Raw genomic sequence first — 25,629 nt, 5'->3', positions numbered from 1 at the left:
AGACACCCGGAAGTCATGTTGGGGAGCTGTCCTGTCCGTGGTGCTGAAACAGGGTCTCCAGAGGCTTCTGTCCCAGTTTGAGGCCAGGAGGGAAAAGAGGTGGTGATGGACCGAACCAGGGGAGAAGCAGACCATCGGGAGTGATGGGGGCTGGGCTCCTCCCTCTGCTCTGTCTCCCATCTCTCCTGTTCTCTCTCAGGGATTGTCTGTCCTGAGGATGAGGTCCATCTGTCCCACCTGGCTGAGCCACAGGCAGGAGGATGTTTGGGATAAGGCTCTCTGTCCACTGTCCTCTGTACCCCTCCTTTCAATAGCTTGCTTCATGCCAGCCTCACCCAAATGAACAAAATCTTTCAAAGTGAGAGGCTAATCTTCACAATGACAAAGGAGAAAACTTTAGGGTCAGAGTCAGGGATATTAGACACTCTGCCTGGATCCCTTTCTCCAGTTCTGTCCACCCACCCCCGTGCTTCTGGGCAGGGGAGGGTAGTCTCGGGCCTGACGAGGAAGGGAAGCACTTCCTGGATACTTATTTCTGGCTCTGATTGATACCTCTTGCTGGACTCACGTGACAGTGTCAGAGGGTCTTGGAGAGGAATGAGGCTACCTGGCTGCCTTTTGATTCTGAGTCAGGATGTGGGAAACCACGGGTCTGAGTGTCTGTCCTTTGTTGGGTCAGCGACTGAGGTGCCCTGCCTCTGTATTGCTCTCGACCAATTTGCTGTCTTCTTACCACTTTCCAGAATTCTCCATGAGTTGTCTCTTGCACCATTCATGGGGTTTATAGCTGTGAGTAGAGGGGAGGAGCCAGGGACAATGGGTCCATGCCATCCTCTCTGGATTGGAAGTTTAAGCATCAATGTTTAATGTTTTCAGCGGATGGGTTGATCTGTATTGTTATAATGACACTATGATGAACAGAAGTCTGGCTCAGTTATTCCTTCTGGGTCTAGAGCAGAAGGGTTCAGGTGTTTTCTTACACCATATTTGTTTCCTTAGGGGTCACTTTATAAACATACTACATAGAGCCCCAGTGTATGAAATTCATCCATGGGGAGGGGTCCCTCAGCCCGGCCTGCACCCTCTCCAATCTTAGATACCTCTCGCATGCTGGGACTGCTGGCTCCTAACCACTCACCTGCCTGCCTGCCTGGTAACCCCTAACCACTCTCCCTGCCTGCCTGATGCCCCTAACTGCTCCCCTGCTGGCCTGATCACCCCTAACTGTCTCTCCCCTGCTGGAATGATCACCCTTAACTGCTCTCCCCTGCCAGCCTGATTGCCCCTAACCACCTCTGCCTTGGCCCCTGCCACTGTGACTTTGACTGGAGCTGCAAGTAAATTCTGGGCTGTTTTTGTTTAAACTATTTTTAAGTTCAAATATTGGTTTATTTTCAGGAGGAAGATTATGAGCTCCTGCTTTTTCCTTCATTTTATCAACCCAGACACATATTTTTGAGCCCATTTTGAAGGCTAAGAGGGTGTTACCCAGATGATGATTTGGTGAGGGGAGTTCCTGGAGGAGGGATGTGGATGCTCAAAGACAGTGAGGAACGCATCAGAACAAGGGTTCTTAGAGAATGGCTTGAGGGGTTGATGACTTAGGCTATGGTGATGGAAAAGTGGGCTGCATGAGATTAAGAATAACTTAGAACAGCCCTGGCTGGGTGGCTCAGTTGGTTGGAGCATTGTCCCATACACTAAAAGGTGACAAGTTTGATTCCTGGTCAGGGCACATACCTAGGTTGTGGGTTCCATCCCCAATAAGGGTATACGCAGGAGGCGACCAATTGATGTTTCTCTTTCACCTCTCTCTTGCTCTCTCTTGCTCTCTCTTGCTCTCTCTCAAAATCAAATAAGCATATCCTTGATGAGGATTTTTCTAAAAAAAGAATAACTTAGAGCAGAGGTCAGAGAACTATAGCCAAGGGGGGCTGCCTACTTTTGTAAATAAAAGTTTGTTGAGACACAGCCACATTAATTGCTTTTCAGATTGCCTATGGCTGTGTTTGCACTGCAGAGATGCCTAGTTGCAACAAAAACCACACAGCTTGCAAAGCCTAACATATTTGCTCTCTGTCCCCTTACAAAGTTTTTTCCCTGATTCATGAATGTCAAATTGAGAGGCTTGTCAATGGTTCTTTTTGGCTGAGGAGATAGAGCAGTGTTTTGACTCTGAGTTTTAGGAAATTCTATAAGTGTTAGTAATTGATTTTGCCCGTAGCAAAATAAACTGATGAACGGAGTGGATCCAGAGACATGGAATCATGGAACAGAGTGCGGATTCTCAGAGGGAAGGCAAGTGAGAGTGTGTGGGTGGGAGGTAATCAACCAAAGAACTTGTATGCATATATGCATGACCCATGGACACAGACAATAAGGTGCTAAAGGTCTTGGGTGGGGGTGGTGGGCGGGGGTGGGTTGGAGGGGGTCAATGGGGGAATAAAGAGGACATATGTAAGACTTTCAACAATGAAGACTTTTTTAAAAAAGAAAAAATATCTTTTTAAATTGATTTCAGAGAGGAAGGAAGAGGGAAAGAGAGAAACATCAATGATGAGAAAGAATTGAGCCCACAACCCAGACATATGCCCTGACCAGGAGGTGAACCATGACCTCCTGGTACATAGGTCCACACTCAATCACTGAACCACACCAGCCAGGCACCATACGTATTTAAAAAAAATTTTTATTGATTGATTTGAGAGAGAGAGACATCGATTTGTTTTTCCACTTATGCATTCATTGGTTGGTTCTTCTTTTAAAAATATTTTCATTGATTTTTTTCTTTGAAAGACAGAGAGGAATGGAGACAGATAGAGAAAGAGAAAAATGGATGTGAGAGCAGGGCTTTGATCAGCTGCCTCCTGCATGGCCCCTACTGGGAATTGAGCCAGAATCCTGGGCATGGAATCAAACCGGCAACCTTTCGGTGAATGGAACGCACTCAACCAATGGATCCACACCAGCCGGTGCCATTGATTGATTGTTGTGTGTGCCCTGACTGAGGCTCACATCCTTGGCGTAACAGGACAACACTCTAACCAACTGAGCTGCCGGCCAGGTTCCATGCATACTTTTATTTAATGCTCATAGCAACCCTGCTATGTAGAACTTCTTACGCCTGATCACAAATCAGGAAATCAAGTCCCGGAGGAGTAAGGTGGCTCAGGTGGTGTCATATTCTTCTTAATGGATGGAAAGAGCATGAACTTGCTCCCAGGTCTCTCTGACTGCAATGCCTAAGATAGTTCCAACATACCATGAAAGGTATATACAGTAGTTTATAAACCCACTGCCTGTGGGGATGTGAGCTCTCCAAAAGTCAGCTGGTAGGTCCCCCTTCCTCCTAGAGGGATATGGGCATTTCGGCCTCTCACTGGGTCCTGACATTTGAGTATTCTGGTTCAGTGCTTGTCTGAGGAGGATTCTTCCCCTGAAAGCGGAGGGAGGCATAACACACCTCTGGCTCCACCCTCAAGGTCGGGGCGGTCCCTGCAGAGCTAGTGGAGTCAGACACGGGGCCGTCTAACTCTGGCATCTTTTGGTGACCCTGTGTGGAGAGCAAAGAACAGCAAGGTCAGAGCAAGGTGGGGACAGGGGGAGGAGTTCTTGCAATGAATTTGATTGTAATAGGATCTTTGTTCATTCTTCCATTTTTAAAAAAAATATATTTTATTGATTTTTTACAGAGAGGAAGGGAGAGAGATAGTTAGAAACATCGATGAGAGAGAAACATCGATCAGCTGCCTCCTGCACATCTCCCACTGGGGATGTGCCGGCAACCCAGGTACATACCCAGGTACATGCCCTTGACCGGAATCGAACCTGGGACCCTTCAGTCTGCAGGCTGACGGTCTATCCACTGAGCCAAACCGGTTTCGGCATTCTTCCATTTTTCAAAAATACATTTATAAAATTTATTTTTTGTTAATCCTCACCTGAGGATATCTTTTTTGATTGATTTTTAGAGAGGGTGGGAGGGGAGAGGGAGAGAGAGAGAGAGAGAGAGAGAGAGAGAGAGAGAGAGAGAGAGAGAAACATCGATGTGAGAGAGACATATCTATTGGTTGCCTCCTGCATGCACCCAGAATGGGGCGGAGATGGAACCTACAACCCAGGTACGTGCCCTTGACAAGAAATTGAATCCACAACCCTTCTGTGCATGGGCTGACACTCTAACCCCTGAGAAATATCGGTCAGATCGTTCTTTCATTCTTTTATTGTATATTTCTCAAGGTCCCATTTAATCACTTATGCAACAAAGATGGCTCTTATTGGGTGCTTTCCAATTCTAGTGACCACTCTCACAGACCTTTGTGGAAAATACTATTATTTTACAAAGAAAGACAGTAAGTCTCAGAGAAGTTAGGTACTTCTCAAGAGCACACATCTACTGGTCATGAACTCAACCCCTGGTCTCTCAGAGCTCTCCTGTGTGCCAAACACTGGATGTTTATGAAAAAGAACTTCTCCTTCTGTGTGTCTCTCCTTTATTCCCTTTTTAAAAAAATCCTCCCCCAAGGATATGTTTTTATTGATTTATAGAAAGAGAGGAAGGCAGAGAGAAACATCGATGTGAGAGAGAAACATGGATCAGTTGCCTCCCGTAAGTGCCCCAACCAGGCATCAAACCTGCAACCTTTTGGTGTATGAGATGACGCTCTAACCAGCTGAGCCACCCAGCCAGGGATCTCCTTTACTTTTACACCAAGCAATTCTCTGACACCAGCTGGACATCCTACAACTGGACTCAGTTCTGACACCATCTACTTGAAGATATTGTCAGATCCCACAGGTTAAAGGCTCAGTCCCACAAGATCCCCCGCCCCCACTGCCACTTCAGATGCCAATCACAAGTCCAGGTTGCCACCTGTGCTTCTGACCAACTGGCTGTAAATCAGAGGTACCCACGATTCCCTCCTCAAGTTCAATTAATTCATTAAAGTGACTCACAGGATTCAGGGAAACTAGCCATAGAGCAGCTTGTTATGGAAGGATGCGATAAAGGATACAGATGAGCATCCCGATGAAGAGATGCATGGGCCCAGGTATGAGGGAAGGGCAAGGAGCTTCTATGTCTCGTCAAGTGCACCAACTTGAAATCCCCCTCAGCCCCATAGTCAGCATGTTTATGGAGGTTTCATCATGTAGACACGATCAATAATTAATTCCATTTTCAGCCCCTCTCTTCTCTCTGGAGAATGGAGGATGGAGCTTAAATGTCTAAGCTTCTAATTATAGCTCAGTCTTTCTGTTGACCAGCCCCCATCCAGGAATCAACAAGAGTTGCCTCATTACACCCTGGCTGGTGGGCTCAGTGGTTAGAGTGCCAGCCTGTGCACTAAAGGGTCATGGGTTGAATTCCTGGTCAAGGGCAGGTACCTGGGTTGCAGGTTTGATTCCTGGCCCCAGTCTGGCACCTATGGGAGGCAATCAATCAGTGTGTCTCTCTCACATCGACGTTTCTGTTTATCTCTTTCTATTTTTCCCTCACCCCTGCCCTCCCTCCCTTCCACTCTTTCTAAAAAAATCAATGGAGAAAATATTCTCAGGTAAGGATTAACAACAAGAAAAGTGTTGCCTCATTAGAAAAAAAAAAGACTCTTCTATCACTCAGAAATTCCAAGGGACTGAGGAGTACAGCCATTTTCTGCTATAGACTCATTCCTTGGCTCCAGAGTTACTGCAACATTTCTCAAGCGAGGCTTTTCACTTCCTCTTCCTCCATTCTCTCTTGAACTCAACCCAATGAAGATATCTGCCTCTGTAAGGCCACCAGATCTGCCTTTGTCCAGATCAGTTCTGATGCCACTTAGCTGAATTTAAACCAGTGGTTCCCAACATGGGGCACATGCCCCCCAGGGGGTAAATTCGATTTTTAAGGGGGTAATTGGAGAATAAGTTGTGAACAGTGACATTTTTGCATTTCTTATGGGTCTAGTGGCCTCATATACAGTATATAAATATATATTGTGATGTATTTATGCATTTCAGTTCTCTATTATATGTTTTGAAACTTTGCTATTTTTTAATATCACTTCATATTACTGTTATTTTTTTAAAACAATTTCTTAGTGATTTCTTTCTCAGTACTTCAACTGTCCTTTCATTCTTTTATTTTTCTCTTTCATGTTCTTTGGAATCTTGTTTAGACCAAGTTAATGGCCTTTCAGGCTTCTTCCATGTGAATAGGAGCTCACTTTTTGAATAACAAGAATTATATGTCATGAGAGGGTGTGGTGAGAAACGATTTTAGAGATGCTTAGGTGGGGCATGGCCAAAAACGGTTGGGAACCACTAGTTTAAACGGTCATTTCTCAGACTCTAATTTACTAGACTTATTAGCATGTGAAAAAATGTGAGCACTCTCGCCCCCTTGAAGTTACACCCATTGGCACCAGGACCCATCCATACACTCTCCTGGTCAATTATTTTTCTTCAGTGGTCTTTTTGCTCTTTCCCCCACGTCACCCTGACTCTAAGTGCTGGAGGGCCCCATGGCTCTGTCCGCAGACCTATTCTCTTCTTTGTGGTTTCATCCACAACCAGATCTTGATGTGAAAGACCCCCAAATCTCCGTGCCTCCCACCTCGACCCCTTTCCTGAACTCACAGACTATGGGCAATCTACTTGTCATCTGACATAAACATCTCAGAAGTGCCTCAAACTTACTGTAACCAAAACAAAGTTTGATCGCCTCTCAAAAACATACCTTTCCTGCAGAGTTGGCAATTTCAGGAATTGGTACTTCAATTCTTTAAGTTGCTCAGGGCAACCACATTAGAGTTTTCTTTGGTATCTATGGACATTTGTGAACATCTATGGCTATCTATGGACCCATATAACATCGTTGGACACCTGTGACATCCATGAATATACCCATGACAATCAACGGACATCTCTGACCAACTTTGAATATCTATGACATTTCTGGGCATCTGTAATATCCATAGAGTTATCTTTGACATCTATGGACATCTGTAAGCATTTAAGAGCATCTATGACTATAGATGGACCTCTATGACATCACTGGATATCTATGACATCTATGGAGTCCTCCTTGAAGTCTATGACACCTATGAGGTAAAGGCAGTGAGCTCACACCCAAGTGTACCCTATCATTCTATTGGCAAATCCTGTTGACCCCACCTGCAAAATGTATCCAGACCCCAAGTGCTTCACACCAGATTCATCACTGATGCCCTAAGTCTATTTTATGGACCAAACTGTCAAATTCATATGTTGAAGCTATGACTCCCAATGTGACTATATTTGGTGATAGGGCCTTTAACGGGGTATGTAATTTTTTAAATGGTGTCGTTAGAGTAGGACCCAACATGACTTAAGGCTTCATAAAAAGAAGAGAGACCAGGAATACATGGGCACAGAGAAAAGGCCAAGAGTGAGCATGAAGGTGGTCATCTGCAAGCTCGGAAGGGACATTTTACATTTGTAACATAATAATTTATAAAAATACAGATATTGACAAGCGGGAGATACTGGCCGAAGCGAAAGATAAATGCATGGGTGATGGCTGATCATGTTCTCAAAAACCTCACATGGTACCCACATAAGTTAGAGTTCGATGAGAGTCAGAACTTGGAGGATGAGCAGGAGCAGGGCGGGTTGAGGCAGGCATGTGAAGAGGAGGGGACAGCCTAGCAATGATTCTGAGATGCAAAAGGCTTACGTTGCTGGAGGCGAATGAACAGGCGAGTGTGGGAGGCACAAAGCATGGAAGGTGACTGGTTTTTCCTGGCTCAAATGCCGGACCAAGTTGTCTGGGTGCTCGGCAGTGTGGAGAACCAGTGCTTTTCAGACTTGCGTGTGATGGGGCAGTGCTGGGGAGGAGAGGAGGGAGGGCTGCAGCAGACATGCTTTGCAGTTTATTAGTGCAGAAAGAGCTGGTGGAGGACTGGGCGGGACAGGGCCGGGTCTCTGGTTGGGTGTCAGGGACAAGAATAGCATTGGTGCCCAAACTGGTTTGGCTCAGTGGATAGAGCGTCAGCCTGTGGACTGAAAGGTCCCAGGTTTGATTCTGGTCAAGGGCATGTACCTTGGTTGTGGGCACATCCCCAGTAGTAGGTGTGTAGGAGGCAGCTGATCGATGTTTCTCTCTCATCGGTGTTTCTAGCTCTCTATCCCTCTCCCTTCTTCTCTGTAAAAAATCAATAAAATATATATTTTTAAAAAGAATAGCATTGGTGATATGGAGAGCCCAGCAGAAGTATATTTTGGGGGTGTATTAACCATGTGTATTTCATGTTTTGACATCTGGGGCTTTGATAACCCTAGAGAAACTGTCCCTGCCAGGACTAGGTAATTGCTAGAGATAGTAAAGGACTTGCCTTTAAGTGTGACTTTCATATTGCAAACCAATAAGTCCATTCCAAAGTTCATGCCTCCAACCATCTCTTTTATGGAACTCTTATACTTCCGACCAGTCTCCTCCTGCCCTGATCACACCAGGACCAGGGACCAGACAATGAGAGACAGCCCCCACAGCCCAGAGCCTGTTGAAATTATTCAAACTAGCTAGTCCTAAGCCTGCTTCCCCTGCCTCACCTCACCTTCCCCATGGAAACCATCATCAAGGTTCCTGCCCACATTTTCCCCTTAACTCCTTCTGCCTCCTGACTGACCCTAGTGCTGCTATGTGTGGCCATGTTTTGGGACTTTTCCCCTCCTCTTGGGAACTGTGAGGAAAAAATCGACAAGATGTCTCCTGATCTGTTGGCCTGACATACCTGAATAATAATAAAACCTACATTTTCCAAAAGAGTGGGGAGGTGAAGAGCTCGTTTCTGGACATGCTGAATGGAATGCAAATGTGGGCCACCCAGGAAGTGGGGGCAGGGTTGCATGCCAGGGTGTCCATGTTACTCACCAAGGAAGCTGGCCCCATGGCAGTGTGGATGTTGTCCATGCTCATTGCTGTCCTGGCTTCCTTCCTGCGGGTCTTCACTCTGTTGGGAGATGCCAGGGTCTTTGACAATGGTCACTCTTTGAGGCTGGAGTGAGTGACTAGGGAAGGTCAAGAGTGGGGCAAGACTAGGAGCCTTCATAACAAGACTTTGGAACAAGGTTTTCCCCCACACCTTCCGATTCAAGCCTGGCTCAGTGGCTATGGGCTGCATTCTCACCACCACGGCACCCCTTACCCTTCTCCAGGCCCTTACAACCCCTGTAGGTCCCTATTCTCCACCTCTGGCCCACACCTGTCCCATCTCACACAAAATAGATGAGGCAGAGACAGCCAGCCAGCAGTGCAGTGACACCGGCTCCCCCAACGGCCGCCTGAACCACGTCTGCCTTCGTCCTCGGTTCCCCTGCAGACAAGAGAGATATGGATGAACTCCAAGTTTGAGGAGCAGGCATGTATCCCCTCTTCTCAAGCATGAAGAGATGGGTTCCCCTCTCCTCCCATCCAGGGCTGAGAAACTAGGTCCTCCAGAACCATGGGGTGAAGGACACGGTCTACATGACATCTCCTATCCAGTCCCCACACTCCTGTGAAGCAAACCTCATCTTTTCTAGGACCCGGGTTCTTCTCCATCTAAGGTTTCTCTGCCACAGACCCCAGACCTGGCTGCAGAGGACTTTGAGCCTCAGTGTCCCATGGGCACTCCAGAGAGAGAGACACACACAGACCGCTGTGGGTTGCAGAAAAACCTGTCTCTTCTTCCTTCCTGGGAAGGTGTCAGAATCTTCTCTCCTGGTCTCCACTGGCCCTGTCGCTCAGGGTCAAAGGTGGTATTTTGTGCCTCCAAAAGAAGGTGAAATCCAGGAGGTTCTTAGACCTTCAGGCGAGACCCAGACATCTTTCCTGGTCTCATTTGGCCATGCCTCCCAGGAGCCCTGGGGTTAGGGATGTGTCTCTGAGCATCACCTGTTACAGTCTGATGGAACTGCTGAGAGAGTCCTAACAGGGTCACTGACCAGTGGGGGTGGGGACCAGATGCCATCACCAATGGGAATAGGGCAGGAGGAGGATAGGGCTCCAGAGACAAGTCAAGGTAAGGGCCAAGGGGAGGGCAAGCAAAAAATAGAGATTATCAGAGAAGTGAAACTGCTTTACATGACACTATAATGGTGTACAGGTGTCATGATACAATGTCCAAGCCCATTGAGTGTACAACACCAAGAGTAAACCATAATTATTAGTTTTAGTTGACAATGATGTGTCAGTGTCGGTTCATCGATTGTACAAATGTGCCCTCTGGTGGGGGATGTGCATGTGAGGGAGGGTGCGACAGGGTTAGGGGAAATCTCTCTGCCTTCTGTCTCCTGCTCAATATTGCTGTGAGTTTATAACTGCTCTTAAAACCAAAGTCTACTCTAAAATACCCCAAGGCATTTGTAACTGGAGGAAGATAAAGAGCGTCAGTTAGGATGGGCAGGGAGAAGGTTGTGGTCACTCTGGCCAGACAGCGGTTGGAGGTTATTGGGTAAGAGGTCTGTTAGGGGTGCTCATGTTTAACGGCACCCACACCTCCCTGCTGATCTCTGAAGTCCAGCTCTGAATCACCCAGACAGAGACCCACGTCAGTCAATGCCCCATGACAGAAGGCTCCTTCCCACCTGCACTGTCTCCTAAGCAACCACCTGGTGTTGGGTTCTGTGGGGCACCTAGGACAGGAAGAAAGGAATTCCTTCTTCAGTGGACTGAGATGGAGTAAGGATCATTAGGCATTCCCCCTCCACCCTCAGAGACCACAGAAATGCAAGAGGGGCAGGGCTTGTGTCCTCGAGGTCCCCTACACAGTCAGGTCCCCAGGACAAAGCACCCAGCACCCCTGCCTGGCCCTCCTGCTCTGCACACCCTCAGGGACCTGCTGTTCCCACCCAGCACTCACAGGTGACGTTGAGCTGGATGGTTGTCTCCACGGTGACACCAGCGGCAGGAAAATGCACCTGACAGGTGAGGTTGGTGCCGTGGTCCTGGGGCCGTGGGGTGAGGGTGAGCACGGAGGAGAAGTGGGTCCTGGGGCCCAGGGAGGTGTGGGCAGCTGACGTCCAGGAGAAGATGGGGGGCGTGCCCCGCTCACAGGCCCAGGGCACAGAGCAGGTCAGGTTCCTGGGGAGGCCGCTCTCCAGGGGCCCCGGGATGAGGATGTTGGGTGTGTGGTTGAGGGCTGGTGAGGAGGGGTAGACAGGGGATCAGGAGGGAGGGTCCCAGGTGTGGCCCTGAGAGCAGCCTCAGCTTTGGTCCAGCTCCTGCCTCTGAGCCCAACACACTGTACCCCGACCCCCTCCCAGGATGGGGTCTCATCCCAGCCCTGCCCGGGGCCACCGTGAACTTCTCCCAAGGCCTCTCCTGGAGCCCATTCCTTACCCGTCACTTGCACGGAGAGCATGTTATGTTTGTAAGAATATTTAAACCCTGGGGAATGTTCCCTCTCCACTCGAAAAAAATATGATCTGTTATCTGTCCTCCTGGCGTCTCTGATGTCCAGGGAGCAGTTCTTGGTCCTGGGATCCCCGAGGAGGTGGAATCGGCCCTGGGTCTCCTCCTGCAGCATTACGAGTCTGGTTGCTTGTGACCACAGCAGCATCTGTGTCTATCTTAGCTCCTTTTGGGAACCAGGAGCCATATGTAGGGATAGTAGTCCCAGAGATCCACGGGGCAGTGAAGGTGCAGGACACAGAAACACACAAGCCCTCCTGCACTGTCACAGGTGTCTGCACTGTCAACCTGTATCCTCCATCCTGAGCCAGGGACCCTGCAGGAAAAGGAGAGTCAGCCACAGCCCCCACCCTACACCCCCTTTTCCCCTGAGACACTCACCTGCCCACAGCAGAGGCAGCAGCCACAGCATCTCTCTCATGGAGGGTTTCTGGGCTCCTGTGGGTGAAAAAAGAATGAAGACAGTGGGAGAGGAGACCGTGGTGAGACCACGGAAGCTGGGGAGGAGCACAAGATCTTGGCCGTTCACGAAAGAGGAACCTCAGAGCCCAAGCGCTTCCCCTCTCTGCACAGAGCAGGCAGACACCCCACAGCTGAGAGACCATGGACACCCTCCCAGAGAAGGACAGACAGAAAGCTGACTCCATGTCCTGTCCTATCTTGGGTTTCCCCTACAGCTCCAGAGCAGAACCAGGACCTCTGAGAACATCTGGGGAGGGGACACGGGAGTCTCCTAAGGTCCTCCCTTGGGGGCTTTCTGAGCTCTGGTGTCTAAATCAGAGAGCTGGTTCACTCCTGCATTGACGGGAGGTGCCAGCCTCATCTAGAAGCTGTGGTCAGTCCTACAAGGCGTACGAGTCTGTAATGTCCATGTGAGAGTTTGGGACAGAAGGAAAGAAGGGGGTTCCAAGTGAGGTGAAGGCAGTATTCATTCATTCAATCATTCATTCATTCACCAAACACTCAGTGAACATCTACGTATTGGTTGGCTGAAGAAAAGACAAGAACAGATCCATGGACCTGGTCTATGGCTCTGAGACGCTCCCCGCCCAGTGACATCACTTCCTCCCAAACACAGTGCTGTTGGGCTTTAGAGCTGCAGTCACTTGTCAGTCTACCACGTGTCCTGGTGGCACGCTGGGCATTCTCTAAAAACACAAGTGTGGGTTCCTATTTACATCTTATTCTGATTCATAGTGTTTCAATGATGCCATCTCCAAAGTGAAAACCGTGTCGCATCTTCATGTAACACAAAGGGAGACCACAGGTTCCCTGATGCCAGGGCAGGAAACTCTTCTCTATGATTCCGTCACTCAGAGTGTGTGAATGGGAGAGACTGTCTCAGTTCCTCATCATGCAGATGAGCATTTCCTGTCATAGAAAAGCGCTGTAAAGTTGTGGATGAACAATGAGCTCAAACATTTCCCTTATATTTGCAAAGTTCTTTCCAGATGGAGTATGTTTCTCCCGATCTTTAGGAGTAAGATGATATTTGCCTTTCAAATAAACTACATACTTTCTTGTCTCAGCAAGAGTTCACAATTTCCTTTTTGCATTGACTGCTGGGAATCTCAGGGACATATCTAGACTTAATTTCATAATATTTGTTATTCTAGCTGCCTGGTAGAATGATTTCTTTTTTCCTAGGCTATTTCTGTTCTGCTTTTAAAAAATTGCTACCTTAGAAAGGCTATAAAATGGTAAGGCACCTCAAATTCTAAGTTGGACTATGAGGGCTCTGATTTCTACATAAAATAAAAATATGTAAGGTTGATCAAAAATATGCTGCTCACAGTAACATGTGGCTCTAAGCATGTAATATTTCTAGGAAACATGAATGGAATATGCAGCTACAATTAAAATTTAGGTTCAGCTCATGTGGTTTTTCCATCTGAGTCTGTGGCTATGCATCTGGCAAACTCTTGATCCCGGTGACATAAAAGCATTTGCCACCAGATATTTGTAAAATCTTTCTAACACAATAGTATCTAGATAGATGGGCCTTCAGTCTTACTAATACAGAGAGACTTTTGTGCCCTCATTTGGTGGATAAGAAATTGAGTTTTGTCCTGGCCGGGGAGCTCGGTTGTTTAGAGGTCTTCCCGATACACCAAAGTTGTGGGTTAGATCCCAGGTCGGGACACAAGCTCTGCCTCTGTGTCCTCTCCCATCTCAGGAGCTTCCCTTCAGCATGAGAGGTGGACCCGGACCTCTGAGGACATCTGAGGATGAGATGCGAGTCTCCCAGAAGCAATCAATAAATGCATAAAAAGTGGATCAACAAATTGATGTTTCTCTCCTCTCTCTCTCTTACACTTACCTTTTCTCTCTCAAATCTAAATAAAAAATAAGAAAAAGATATTGAATCTCCAGTAAGTAAAATGATACCTTGTTATAGGCTGTCAAAAAAACATCTAAGAATATAATAGAAAACCCATTACAAATTATGTGTATCATAAAGAAAGTTATACCATTTTCTTGGAAGGGAGGATTCTGTGAGTTCCAATGGTATTTCTTTTAATAACTTCATAATTTACATAAAATAAAATGTAGCCACTTTTGTATGCATTTCTATGAATTTGAACAAATGGGATTGATCCACAATCAAGGTATAGAGCATTCCCACTTCCACCGAGACTTTCCCCCACGTCTTTGTCGTTCACCACTGCCACCTCCAGCCCCCAATACAGCTTCAATCACGGTGAATTAATTCTGTCTATAGGAGAATTTCTATAAATGTACTGAGTTAAGTCTATATTCTCTCAGCATATTTGTGAAATTGATCCAAGTTCTATGTATGTGTTCTTCGTAATGTATTCTTATTAAGTGGTATTCCGTTGTATCTCATCCTGGTTTTAACCTGTAATTTTCTAATAACAAGTGATGTTAAGCTTATTTTCATGTGTGTAGCTGCCATTATTTTTCTAAATAGGTGAAGTGGCAGGTTAAATCTATGGGTGGGGTCAGTGGCATTAAGGACATTCACATTGTTGTGGGACCATCACCACCATCCATCTCTAGATCTTTTGTCATTTTTCCCAAGCTGACTCTCTGTGCCCATGAAAAGTACAGCTCTCCATCTCCCCAGATCCTGGCAACCACCATTCTATGGTCTATGTCAGTGATGGCGAACCTTTTGAGCTTGGGGTGTCAGCATTTTGAAAAACCCTAACTTAACTCTGGTCCATGTCACATATAGAAATTTTTTGATATTTGCAACCATAGTAAAACAAAGATTTATATTTTTGATATTTATTTTATATATTTAAATGCCATTTAACACAGAAAAATCAACCAAAAAAAGTCATAGGTTCACCATCACTGGTCTATGTCTATGAATTTGCTAATCTAAGTACTTCATGGAAGTGGTATCACACAGTATTTATCCTTTTGTGATTGACTTGCTACACTTAGCAGAGTATCTTCAACCCACATTGCAGCATGAGTCAGAATTCCCTTCCTTTTTTGAGGATAAATAACATTTCCTTGTATGTGTACACCACGTTGTGTTTATCTGTTTCTTGGTTGATGGGCCCTTAGGTTATTTTCACCTAATGGAGAATAATGCTACTATGAGATGTGTAAACATCCATTAAAGTTCCTGCTTTCAATCCTTTGCGTAAATACCCAGAAGTGAAATGACTGTTTCTTATGGTAATTCTATTTTTAATGTTTTGAGGAACTGCCACACTGTATTTAAAAGCATAGCCGAAACCAGTTTGGCTCAGTGGATAGAGCGTTGGCCTGAGGACTGAAGGGTCCCAGGTTCGATTCCGGTCAAGGGCATGTACCTGGGTTGCGGGCACATACCCAGTGGGGAGTGTGCAGGAGGCAGCTGATTGATGTTTCTCTCTCATCGATGTTTCTAGCTCTCTGTCTCTATCCCTTCCTCTCTGTAAAAAAAATCAATTATATATATATATATATATATATATATATATATATATATATATATATATATATGCAAAGCCTTGGCATGTAGAGCAAAGCCCTAGAGTTTCATTTTCTCCATATCTGCTCCAACTCTCGTTATTTCCGGTTTTTATTTGATTTGATTGATTTCAGAGAGGAAATGAAAGGGAGAGAGAGATAGAAACAATCATGAGAAAGAAACATCATCTCTGGGCTGCCTCCTGCATGCCCCCTAATGGGGATGGACGCCCACAACCCTGTCATGTGTCCTGACCTGGAATCAAACCAGAGACCTTTTGGTTCCTGGGTCGACACTCAACCACTGACCCACAGCAGCCAGACTCCTTTAGCTCTCTTAGAAGTAACTTTCACAGAACACAAGCTCCTGCTCCCTAAAATATGTGTCACTCATGAGGTGACCCACTAATGTATCGGGACATGGCAGAGCAGAGCAATCAGGTTCTGGAGACATTCAAAGATTGCAAAAGGTCACATGGACAATGCAGAGGGCTGAAAGATGGGCACTCAGAAATACCCAGGTCTTAATCCGTGGTACCCCAAAATGTTACCATGTAAGGGAAAGGGGGGCTTTGCTGGTGCTATTAAGGTAAGAATATTCATATGAAGAGCATCCTAGATTATTAGGGTTGATCCATGAAGTCAGTGACAAGTGTTCCCAACATAGACATAGCAGGTGACTTTCTACACACAGAGCGGGATGAAGCCATGTGATGAAGAGATAGGTGTCTGTGATGGAGCCACAAACCAAGGAGAGCTGGCACCCCATCACCTGGAAGAAGCAAGACATGGGTTCTCTCCTTGAGCCTCTGGACCAAGTGCATCCCAACCAACAACTGGATTTCTACATAATATAACTCATTACACACGATGGGGTGTAGGACATGTTACCCCAAGATGTGGCACCCAATCTTTCTTTGTATCTGAGGTCTCCATGGACAACTTAGAAGGGCAGAGGGAGAAGATATTTTTACTCCCTACATGGATTTCTGGTCTCAAGAACTAAGAGACTAAATTTCCATTTTTCAAAGACACAGAGTGTGTGGGAGTTTGTCACAATGGCCCCAGGAAACCAATAGAGGCAGGAATTCATGGAGCACCTCTGGGAGGACCCAGAGGAGAAGTCAAGAAAAGACCTCCTTTTCCAGACCCATCCCTCTGTTCCTCTTTGCAGCCAAATTCCTCAAAGGGTTGTCTGGACCCACTATTCCCATATCCCCTTCTCCAATTCTCTCCTGCAGTTGTTCCAATCATATCTTCACACCTTTGCCACCAACCACAGAAACCTCTGTTGTCAGGGTCTCCAATGACAATGTGTTTCCTTCAAGACATTGAACATTCTGAATGAGTGGCCACCATTCAGCCCTCTGTACTGCCCATGTGACCTTTTGCAATCCTTGAATGTCTCTTCTCTATGTGCCATCAGTCCTTTTCCTCCCTCACCTGTTGTCATCATCTCACACTGACTATCCATGTTCACATCTCCCATCTGGACCCCTCTCCTGATCTTCAGACGTCCACACCAGCTCTCTCACTGATGGCCTCAGTTGGATATGAAGTGTCTTCTCTGAATGAACATCTACCTCAAAACCCTCCTCTCTGTGTCCATCAAACACACCCTTTCTGATGCTCAGGGGAGACACTTGGGCACATCCTTCCTCTAGACTTTCAGACCCCAAGTCAACTGGAACTTCAATGTATATCCAGAAATTAAACCTCACTCTCCACCTCACTTCCCCGGTTCAGCCACCATCCCTTCTTGCCTTCTGTGTCCTTCCCATTCTCTGTTTGGCAACTATGGACACTCTAGTCTATTCTGAAAAGAGCCGCCAAGAGAATCGGTTACAAAGAATGTTCAACCATATCTCTGATTTCCTCAATGGCAATGGCTTCCTGGTTCCTGCATTTGCTGCAAGCTTTCATTAGGCTGCACACCATTGGGTCTGCACCTCCCTCCAGGAGGTCTAGCCCTTTCAGGCACCCCAGGACTGTCATGTCCGAGTCTTGTCTCCATCACACACCAGGCTGCTTCTGCCTCAAAACTGGGACACTGCTCCCCATCTTCCCGGCTAATCTCCTTGAGGGCAACACACAGTCTGCTCTCTCACCAGCATCAAGTCTAGGCTCAGAATCACAGTTCGTACTCTCAGATGTTGGAATTGTCCCTCCATGTCACCTGATCTTTTCCTTGTATGATTCCTCCCCAAACACATATCACCATCCAACAGACTGTAATAATTTTTAAATTTATTTTTAATTTATCCTCTTGTCTCCAGAATGACAGCTTCTGGATGACAGACTTTTCATGCCAGGTTCATGGTTGCATATCCATTACCTACAACAATGCTGGCACATAGTAGGTGTTCACTTATACTTTCTAAAGTGTCTGTATATAAATGACTAAATATGATTTCATTCAAATCCATACAAGAATCAAACACACACACATCACACACATGTTCAATTGGATGACTATTAACTAAGTTCGAAGTATGATCATCCGTTGGAGATGTAGGGATGGGGGGAAGAGTATTTCAGCCGAAGGAACTGCACATGCAAAGTCTCAGAGTAACAAAGGCCTTAGCCCAGCCAGATGTGAAGATGATGTGAGATGCAGGGAGATAATAGAATCTAGTAGAGAGTCCAGCAGGAGACAGTCCACACTGAGCCCTCAAGTCCAGCCTGTGGTGGTTGCACCTCATCTCTGGCCATGGAGAGGAAGCGTCATTGTTCACACTGTGTAGGAAGTGGACCATATGTCTCTGGATACACAATCTGGAGACAGGTAGCTGGTGGGTTCAGGGACCCAGGGAAGAGATGAATGCACAGGAACAATCCCAGCATGATGAGCAGGAGACGGCCATCAATATAGGCTGTGATTGGGAAGAATGATGGACAAGTCTTAGTGGATTGGGGAGAATGGGATGGTCTTAGAGAAGGGGGCCACCATGTCATCACTGTGATGGGAAGCCCAGCAGAGAAGTGGGTTTGGGGAAGAAGATGACAGTTCCATTTTAGCAATGCTGATGGGCAGACCGGTGGGAGGTGTCAGTGGGTATTGGGTGGTGAAACACCTGCATCACTCACCTGAGGGATTAACCTGAGACTGTGTTTGCATCCTCTGTGCTCCTTTGGGGCCCCGGGGCCTTCCTCCTGTGGTACCTGACTCTGAGGGAAGACACCGGGATCTTTCAGTCTGATCACATCAGGTCCAGTGGGCAGCAGACCCAACCTCCTGTTCCCTGTTCAAGGCCTGGAGAGGAGACTGAAGTGGGAAAGGGTGTGTCTGGCCTGACAGACCCTCCTGATCACTGTAGGTACCTCCCACCCTGGAGACCTAGCTTATGGGACACTCAACAGGTCTGTCTGTATGGAGTCCTCATTCAACACACCTTCACCTCCTTCCAGCTCTGCCCCTGACCCATCAGGATTCAGGTCTCAGTTCAGCACTCAGCCTCCTGCCTCCAGGCCTCCCTTCCCCCCTGAGCTGAGCTCACATGAGGACGATGAGGCAGAGAAGGAGGAACAGGATCTTTACAGCTGCTTCACCAATGGCCACCAGCACCACTTCTGCCCTGGGTCCTGATAATCCTGCAGGAAAGAGGGAACGAGGATGGAGTCACCCTGCTCGGCCGCAATCCTGTGTCCTTCTGCTCCCAGTAGGACCCTGGACGTCGTTCCTCAGGCGTTCCTGCATCCCGGGATTTGGGAATGCTTGGGCTCTCACCCTAGACCAGTGATGGCGAACCTTTTGAGCTCAGCGTGTCAGCATTTTGAAAAACCCTAACTTAACTCTGGTGCCGTGTCACATATAGAAATTTTTTTTATATTTGCAACCATAGTAAAACAAAGACTTATATTTTTGATATTTATTTTATATATTTAAATCCCATTTAACAAAGAAAAATCAACCAAAAAAATGAGTTTGCGTGTCACCTCTGACATGCATGTCATAGGTTCGCCATCACTGCCCTAGACCCTGCCCTGATCCCCAGCAGTTGGACAGAACTGGAAATGTGTAAATTGGAATTCATCAAATTGAAACATTCTGATGATCAACAGACATAATGGGGAAAATGAAAAGCCAACCCACTTAATGGGAGAGAACATTTGCTAGCTATAGATTCGATAAGCAATAATAACCCGCCCATATGCCAAACTCTTAGAACTCAACAACAAAAAGTCAAGGAACAAGATTAAACAATGGGCAGACACTCGATATGAAGTGTTTTTTTAAGGCGATATACAAATGAACAATAATTCCGAAAGAAAATAAGCGGTGTCATAATTATCACAGAAATGCAAATCAAAGCCAGGTTGAAGTAGCCTTTCACACCCACTAGTAGCCTATCATTTTTTTTAAGGAAAATACCAATGTTGGCAATTGTGTGGAGAAATGGGAAGCCTTATACTTTGCTGGTGGGAATGTAAACTGATGCTGTCACTGTGAAATACAGTCCGGAATTTCCTCAGAAAGTTATACATAGAAAGTACCATTTGACTCAGCAATTCCACTCCCAGGTACATGACCTAAAAAACAGAAAAGATGTCTGAACAAAAAACGTACATCAAGTTCCCAGCAGTATTATAACCGCCAAAAACTGGGAACACCCAAATGTCCATCAACTGATCAACAGAAGAACTGAATGTGGTACATCCATACAAGGGACTATTATTCAGACAACCCCTTAAGGCCCTTGTTCTCCGTTAGAGAAGATGTGCACACAGCCAGGTCCCTTCATGCCATGGACAATTCCACAGTCACAGAGATGGGGGGGCGGGTAATGTCTGTCTTTCTGATGGCAAAGGACCTACTAGGTCCTTCAGGTGAACAACCAACGCTCACAGCAGCGTGTGGACACTGCTCACTTCCAGGGGAAGACTGAGCTTCTGAGGGCAGACTTCAGTGCCTCTAAGGGAAAAGTCTTGTGTTTTTAATAATTGATGGTTAGAGGGAGAGAGGGAAGGAGAGAGAGAGAGAGAGAGAGAGAGAGAGAGAGAGAGAGAGAGAGAAACATTGGTGTGCTGTTCCAATTCATTGGTTGTCTCTTGTATGTGCCCTGACCGGGGGATCAAATCCACAACCTTGGTGCACTGGGGCAGCACTATAACCAATTGAGTTACCTGGCCAGGCCCAACTTCAGTGCTTCCTTCATTATTGGCCATGTGACTATTGTTCAAAAATACATAAATTAAACTATTGGAGGAAAATAAAAACTTGAGCCTGGAGGATTCGTCAGGAGATGGAGGACCAGGGCCTTGAGAGGCAGCTCAGCCATGTGGAGGGTGCCTAGTTCTCCTGGTGCAGCTGACAGGGGCTAGGAGAAGTCCTCAGGGAGCAAGGGGCCAATGGGAACAGCTGCTCACAGTGGCCATGGGGGCTGAGGAAGAAGACGGATCCCGGGGTCCATCCACAGGGGCTGTCTGGTCACCAGGTGAGTCCAGGATGAGGCAGGGTCCAGCCCTGTCCAGATCTGGAAACAGCCATGCTCCCTACTACAGCCCATGATGGGCTCCTTCTTACCTATGCCGTCTCCTAGGCAACCACCTGTTGTTGGGTTCTGCGGGGCACCTGGGACAGGAAGAGAGGAGTTTGCTCGTCAGTGAGCTGAGATGGGGTGAGGATTGTTTAGGCATTGCACTTCTACCTTCAGAAATGCAAGAGGGGCAGGGCTTGTGTCCTCCAGGTCCCCTACACAGCCAGGCCCTGGACAAAGCACCCAGCACCCCTGCCTGGCCCTCCTGCTCTGCACAGCCTCAGGGCCCTGGTGCTCCGACCCAGCACTCACAGGTGACGTTGAGCTGGATGGTTGTCTCCACGGTCACACCAGCGGCAGGAAAATGCACCTGACAGGTGAGGTTGGTGCCGTGGTCCTGGGGCCGTGGGGTGAGGGTGAGTACGGAGGAGAGAGGGGTCCTGGGGCCCAGGGAGGTGTGGGCAGCTGATGTCCAGGAGAAGATGGGGGGCGTGCCCCGCTCACAGGCCCACGGCACAGAGCAGGTCAGGTTCTTGGGGCGGCCACTCTCCAGGGGCCCCGGGATGAGGATGTTGGGTGTGTGTTTGAGGGCTGGTGAGGAGGGGGAGGCAGGGGATCAGGAGGGAGGGTTCCAGGTGGGGCCCTGAGAGAAGCCTCGGTCTTTGGTCCAGCTCCTCCCTTTGAGCCCAACAGGCTGTACCCCAACCCTGTCCCAGAATGGGGTTCCCTCCCAGCCCTGCCCGGGGCCACCGTGAACTTCTCCCAAGGCCTCTCCTGGAGCCCGTTCCTTACCTGTCACACGCACAGAAAGCATGTTCTGTATGTAAGAATATTTATGCCATTGGGAAATTCCTCTCTCCACCCGAAAAAAATATAATCCATCATCGGTCCTCCTGGCGTCTCTGATGTCCAGGGAGCAGTTGTTGGTCTGGGGATCCCCGAGGAGGTGGAATCGGCCCTGGGTCTCCTCCTGCACTTTATGATCCGGGTTGTTTGTGACCACAGCAGCATCGTGGAATTCATTAGCTCCTTCCTGGAACCAGTAGCCATATGCAGGGGAAAGATGATTCCAGTCCCGCCCCGGGTGGGTGAAGGTGCAGGGCACAAACATGCACAGGCCCTCCTGCACTGTCACAGGTGTCTGCACTGTCAGCGTGAGTCTTTCATCCTGAGCCAGGGACCCTGCAGGAAAAGGAGGGTCAGCTGCAGCCCCTGCCCCACTCCCCCCTCTCCCTTCAGGCGCTCACCTGCCCACAGCAGGGGCAGCAGCCACAGCATCTCTGACATGGAGAGTTTCTGGGCTCCTGTGGGTGAAAAAAGAATGAAGACAGTGGGGGGGGGGCATGGTGTGACCACGGAAGCTGGTGAGGGGCATGAGAACTTGGCCGTTCACAAAAGAGGAACCTCAGAGCCCAAGCGCTTCCCCTCTCTGCACAGAGCAGGTAAACCCCCCACAGCCCAGAGACCCTGGACACCCTCCCAGAGAAGAACAAACAGGAAGCTCACCCCGAGTCCTGTCCAATCTCTGGTCTTCCCTGCAGCTTCAGAGCAGAACCAGGACCTCTGAGGACATCTGAGGAGGGGACACGGGAGTCTCCTAAGGTCCTCCCATTAGAGGCTTTTCTAGACTCTGTTGTCTACACCAGGCATGTAAAATATATGGAAGGGTCTTAGGTAAAGTGTCAGGGGCAGCCATTATTTCATTCACTCATTCATTCATTCACCCATTCATTCATTCACCCATTCACTCCCTCATTCATTCATTCTGCACAGAGAGGGGGGACACCCCACAGCCCAGAGACTCTCAGGCGCAGGTCCATCCAGCATGTTCTGGAACTGGGTGAGGCCCGCCCTGACCCACAAGGGGGCCAGCAGGGGCCTCTGCAGATCTGAGGACTGACAGACCATGGGTGGGTGTCTGAGTCCTTCCCAGGCTGTTTGTGCCCTCAGTGGGCACTTCCTGGCCTGAAAGTCACAATGTTGGGTACACTTGTGGTTCTGAACCAGGGCCCACCGGGAACATTTGGCAACGTCTAGACACATGTCATGGTCACGGCTAGCGAGGAGGGTGCAACGGGCAGCCACTGGGTAGAGTCCAGAGACGTTTCTGCACAACCTGCTTTGCACAGGATGGCCTCCTGACAGCAAGCCCAAAGGTCAGCCATGCCAAGGTCAAGACACCAGATCTAGACCCGGAGGCAGGCAGGCAGGGGTGTGGGACGTTTATGTGAGGGTGTGGCATGTCAAATATATGTAAGGATCTTAGTAAAGTGTAGCAGGCAGCCATTACTTCAGGCATTCATTCACCCACTCACTCATTTATTCACTCCCTCATTCATTCACTCACGCAACAAACAGAGTGAGCCTGTGGCCTGTGTGGGGGCTGGAGGAGAGAAGACCAGCAGACGCCCTCCATCCATGCCCAGAGATGGCTCCCATAGGAGTGGGAAGGAAAGATGACCTCAGGACCTGCCTGGTAGGGGCCATGATGGTGAAACAGGGCTGGGGCCATGACTGGAGGCCCCAAGAGCCACAAGAGAGCAGATTGGATGCGGCCTAGACCCTCTAGGGACAAGAAGGAACGTTCCCAGTTGTAGGACCTGCTGTGGGCCCAGGGACAGTGAGGGGGTGAAATTGCTGAGGGGGTAGGGGGTTAGGGAGCTTTCTGCTTTCTCCCTGCTCACATGACATCGGCCCCCAGGTCTGGCCTCCTTTCTCACTTCCCTTCCTCCTGCCCTCTCACAATCTGGGACTGCTGGCTCCTAGTCACTTGCCTGCCTGCCTGATTTCCCCTAACCACTTCTGCCTGCCAGCCTCATCGCCCCCTAACTACTTCCCTGCCAGCCTGATTGACACCTAACAGCTCCTCTGCTGGCCGGATTGCCCCCAACTGCCCTCCCCTGCAGGCCTTGTCGCCCCCAACTGCCCTCCCCTGCTGGCCATCCTGTGACTATGGGGGAGCAGCCATCTTGTGATGACATGGAGCAGCTATCTTGTGATGTGAGGGCGTGAGGGTCAATTTGCATATTACCTCTTTATTATATAGGATTACATGTGGGGAGAGAAATGGAAAATCACTTTCTCACTTTCTCTTCCTTGTCTTTTTTTTTTTCTTGTCAGATTTGGCTCTGAGCTTTATTTTATTTTTTTAATTGTCTAAAGTTTTACATAGTTCTCCTTTTTCTCCAATTTACCCCCTGCCTCCAGCCATTCCCACCCTGGACAAGCCCCCACCACCCCAGTATCTGTGTCCTCTCGTCCGTTCCTTATCAGGCCCTCAGTTTTAGGAGGCCACCCTCATGGGCTCCTTTAATGTCACTCCTTCTGAAAGAACAATCCTGTTGGGGGTTAAGGCTTCAACAGATGAATGTGGTGGGAGGGGACCCAATTCTGTCTATAGCATCCAGGTTCCTGGAGTCCTCACCTTCCATCCATCCTTGTCTTTATTATTTTATTGTATGTATTTTTACTGATTTCAGAAAGGAAGGGAGAGGGAGAGAGAGATAGAAACATCAATGATGAGAGAGAATCATTGATTGGCTGCCTCCTGCACGCCCCCTACTGGGGATCAAGCCTGCAACCTAGGCATGTGCTCTGACCAGGAATTGAACCCGGGACCCTTCAGTCTGCAGGCCAAGGCTCTATCCCAGGGGTGGGCAAACTTTTTGACTCGAGGGCCACAATGGGTTCTTAAACTGGACCGGAGGGCCGGAACAAAAGCATGGATGGAGTGTTTGTGTGAACTAATATAAATTCAAAGTAAACATCATTACATAAAAGGGTACGGTCTTTTTTTTTTTTTTAGTTTTATTCATTTCAAATGGGCTGGATCCGTAGTTTGCCCACAGCTGCTCTATCCACTGAGCCAAACAGATTAGGGCCATCCTTGTCCTTATTACAGGCGGTACCACACCTGGTACCTGCAGAGAAAGCAAGCATGTAAGTAATTGCATCATTTCTTCTTCCCAGTTGAAAGAAATACTTCCATCTCCACCATCCAAGTGATGTTCAAAGCACGGTTATATTTCCAGGGACTTGATTGAGGGGGGCTGCGGGTCTGAGGGCACCCTCCCAGGCTCCTCCCAGCTCTGGAACCACTAGCCACAGGCAGATGCGGGTTTGCTCCAGCCGCCCGAGGGCAGGAGATGGTGCAGGATGCGGGGACGCACAAGCCCTCCTGTATCCTCACTTCCAGCTTGAAATCCGGGTGCTGAGCCTGGGACCCCGGCGTGGGCGGCTCGGCCTCACCCCCTGCCCTTCCAGCTCACCCCAGACGCCAGGGGCAGCGGCCCCTCTGGAGCGTGACCTGCCACGCCCCTTCCTGGTTTAGTCTGATGTTGAAGTTTCCTCTTTCAAGGAACGAAGAGCTGCAGAGCCCAGAGGAAGCCCCGACAATAAGGTGAGGAGGTTTCGGTGCGCACAGGAGAGGAACCTCGGGCCCGCTCTCCATCACAACGGCCTGGGCTGCGGTGGGAGACTTGCCGGCTTCCTCATTTCTCAGAGGCGGAGCCTGTGGTTCAGAGAGGGCCACAGACAGGCCACCGGAGCCTGGAAGGGCAGCATCTGCCTGTCTCTCTCCTGGCTCCTGCCCGTAGCCTGTCCTTTGCCACCAGCATCTGAATCCTGCTGAGAAGTGGAGAAAGAGGCCCAGCCGGTTTGGCTCCGTGGATAGAGTGTTGGCCTGCGGCATGAAGGGTCCTGGGTTTGATCCTGGTCAGGGCACATGCCCGGGTTGCGGGCTGGATCCCCAATAGTGGGGGCGGGGGGGCGTGCAGGAGGCAGCCGATCAATGATTCTTTCTCATCATCAATG

The 25,629-nt window shown here is 48.4% G+C and overlaps 2 protein-coding genes across 2 annotated transcripts; both read right to left on the bottom strand.

Annotated features, from left to right (window-relative positions):
- Positions 1–7,029: 7,029 nt before the first annotated feature.
- Positions 7,030–16,814, bottom strand: LOC102422858 (myeloid cell surface antigen CD33-like). Its single transcript, XM_014448789.2, has 8 exons — positions 16,784–16,814; positions 11,792–11,848; positions 10,860–11,138; positions 10,585–10,632; positions 9,236–9,332; positions 8,891–8,969; positions 7,694–7,697; positions 7,030–7,079 (listed from the first exon to the last, which is right to left on the bottom strand). The coding sequence occupies exons 1-8, from the start codon at positions 16,812–16,814 to the stop codon at positions 7,030–7,032; spliced, it is 645 nt and encodes a 214-aa protein (XP_014304275.2).
- Positions 16,815–18,833: 2,019 nt separating this feature from the next.
- On the bottom strand, positions 18,834–22,131 carry LOC102422555 (myeloid cell surface antigen CD33-like). The gene is made up of 5 exons (XM_014448788.2): positions 22,065–22,131; positions 21,610–21,999; positions 21,130–21,408; positions 20,838–20,912; positions 18,834–18,931 (listed from the first exon to the last, which is right to left on the bottom strand). Exons 1-5 carry the CDS (start codon positions 22,102–22,104, stop codon positions 18,834–18,836), a joined length of 882 nt encoding a protein of 293 aa, XP_014304274.2. The 5' UTR covers positions 22,105–22,131.
- Positions 22,132–25,629: the final 3,498 nt, after the last annotated feature.

Source organism: Myotis lucifugus, unplaced genomic scaffold (assembly GCF_000147115.1).
Source record: "Myotis lucifugus unplaced genomic scaffold, Myoluc2.0 scaffold_924, whole genome shotgun sequence".
Classification (NCBI taxonomy): domain Eukaryota; kingdom Metazoa; phylum Chordata; class Mammalia; order Chiroptera; family Vespertilionidae; genus Myotis; species Myotis lucifugus.
The sequence above is the reverse complement of the archived record's forward strand: the minus strand, read 5'-3'. Positions and strand labels throughout refer to the sequence as shown.

Coding starts and splice junctions, on each gene's coding strand:
- LOC102422555 (XM_014448788.2), bottom strand. CDS start 22,104: ATGTCAGAGATGCTGTGGCTGCTGCCCCTGCTGTGGGCAG. Junction 21,409..21,609: donor GCTTTCTGTGCGTGTGACAG/GTAAGGAACGGG, acceptor CCTCCTCACCAG/CCCTCAAACACACACCCAAC. Junction 20,913..21,129: donor CATCCAGCTCAACGTCACCT/GTGAGTGCTGGG, acceptor TTCCTGTCCCAG/GTGCCCCGCAGAACCCAACA.
- LOC102422858 (XM_014448789.2), bottom strand. CDS start 16,814: ATGGATAGTCAGTGTGAGATGATGACAACAG. Junction 11,139..11,791: donor GCTGCCTCTGCTGTGGGCAG/GTGAGTGTCTCA, acceptor CCTCCTCACCAG/CCCTCAACCACACACCCAAC. Junction 10,633..10,859: donor CATCCAGCTCAACGTCACCT/GTGAGTGCTGGG, acceptor TTCCTGTCCTAG/GTGCCCCACAGAACCCAACA.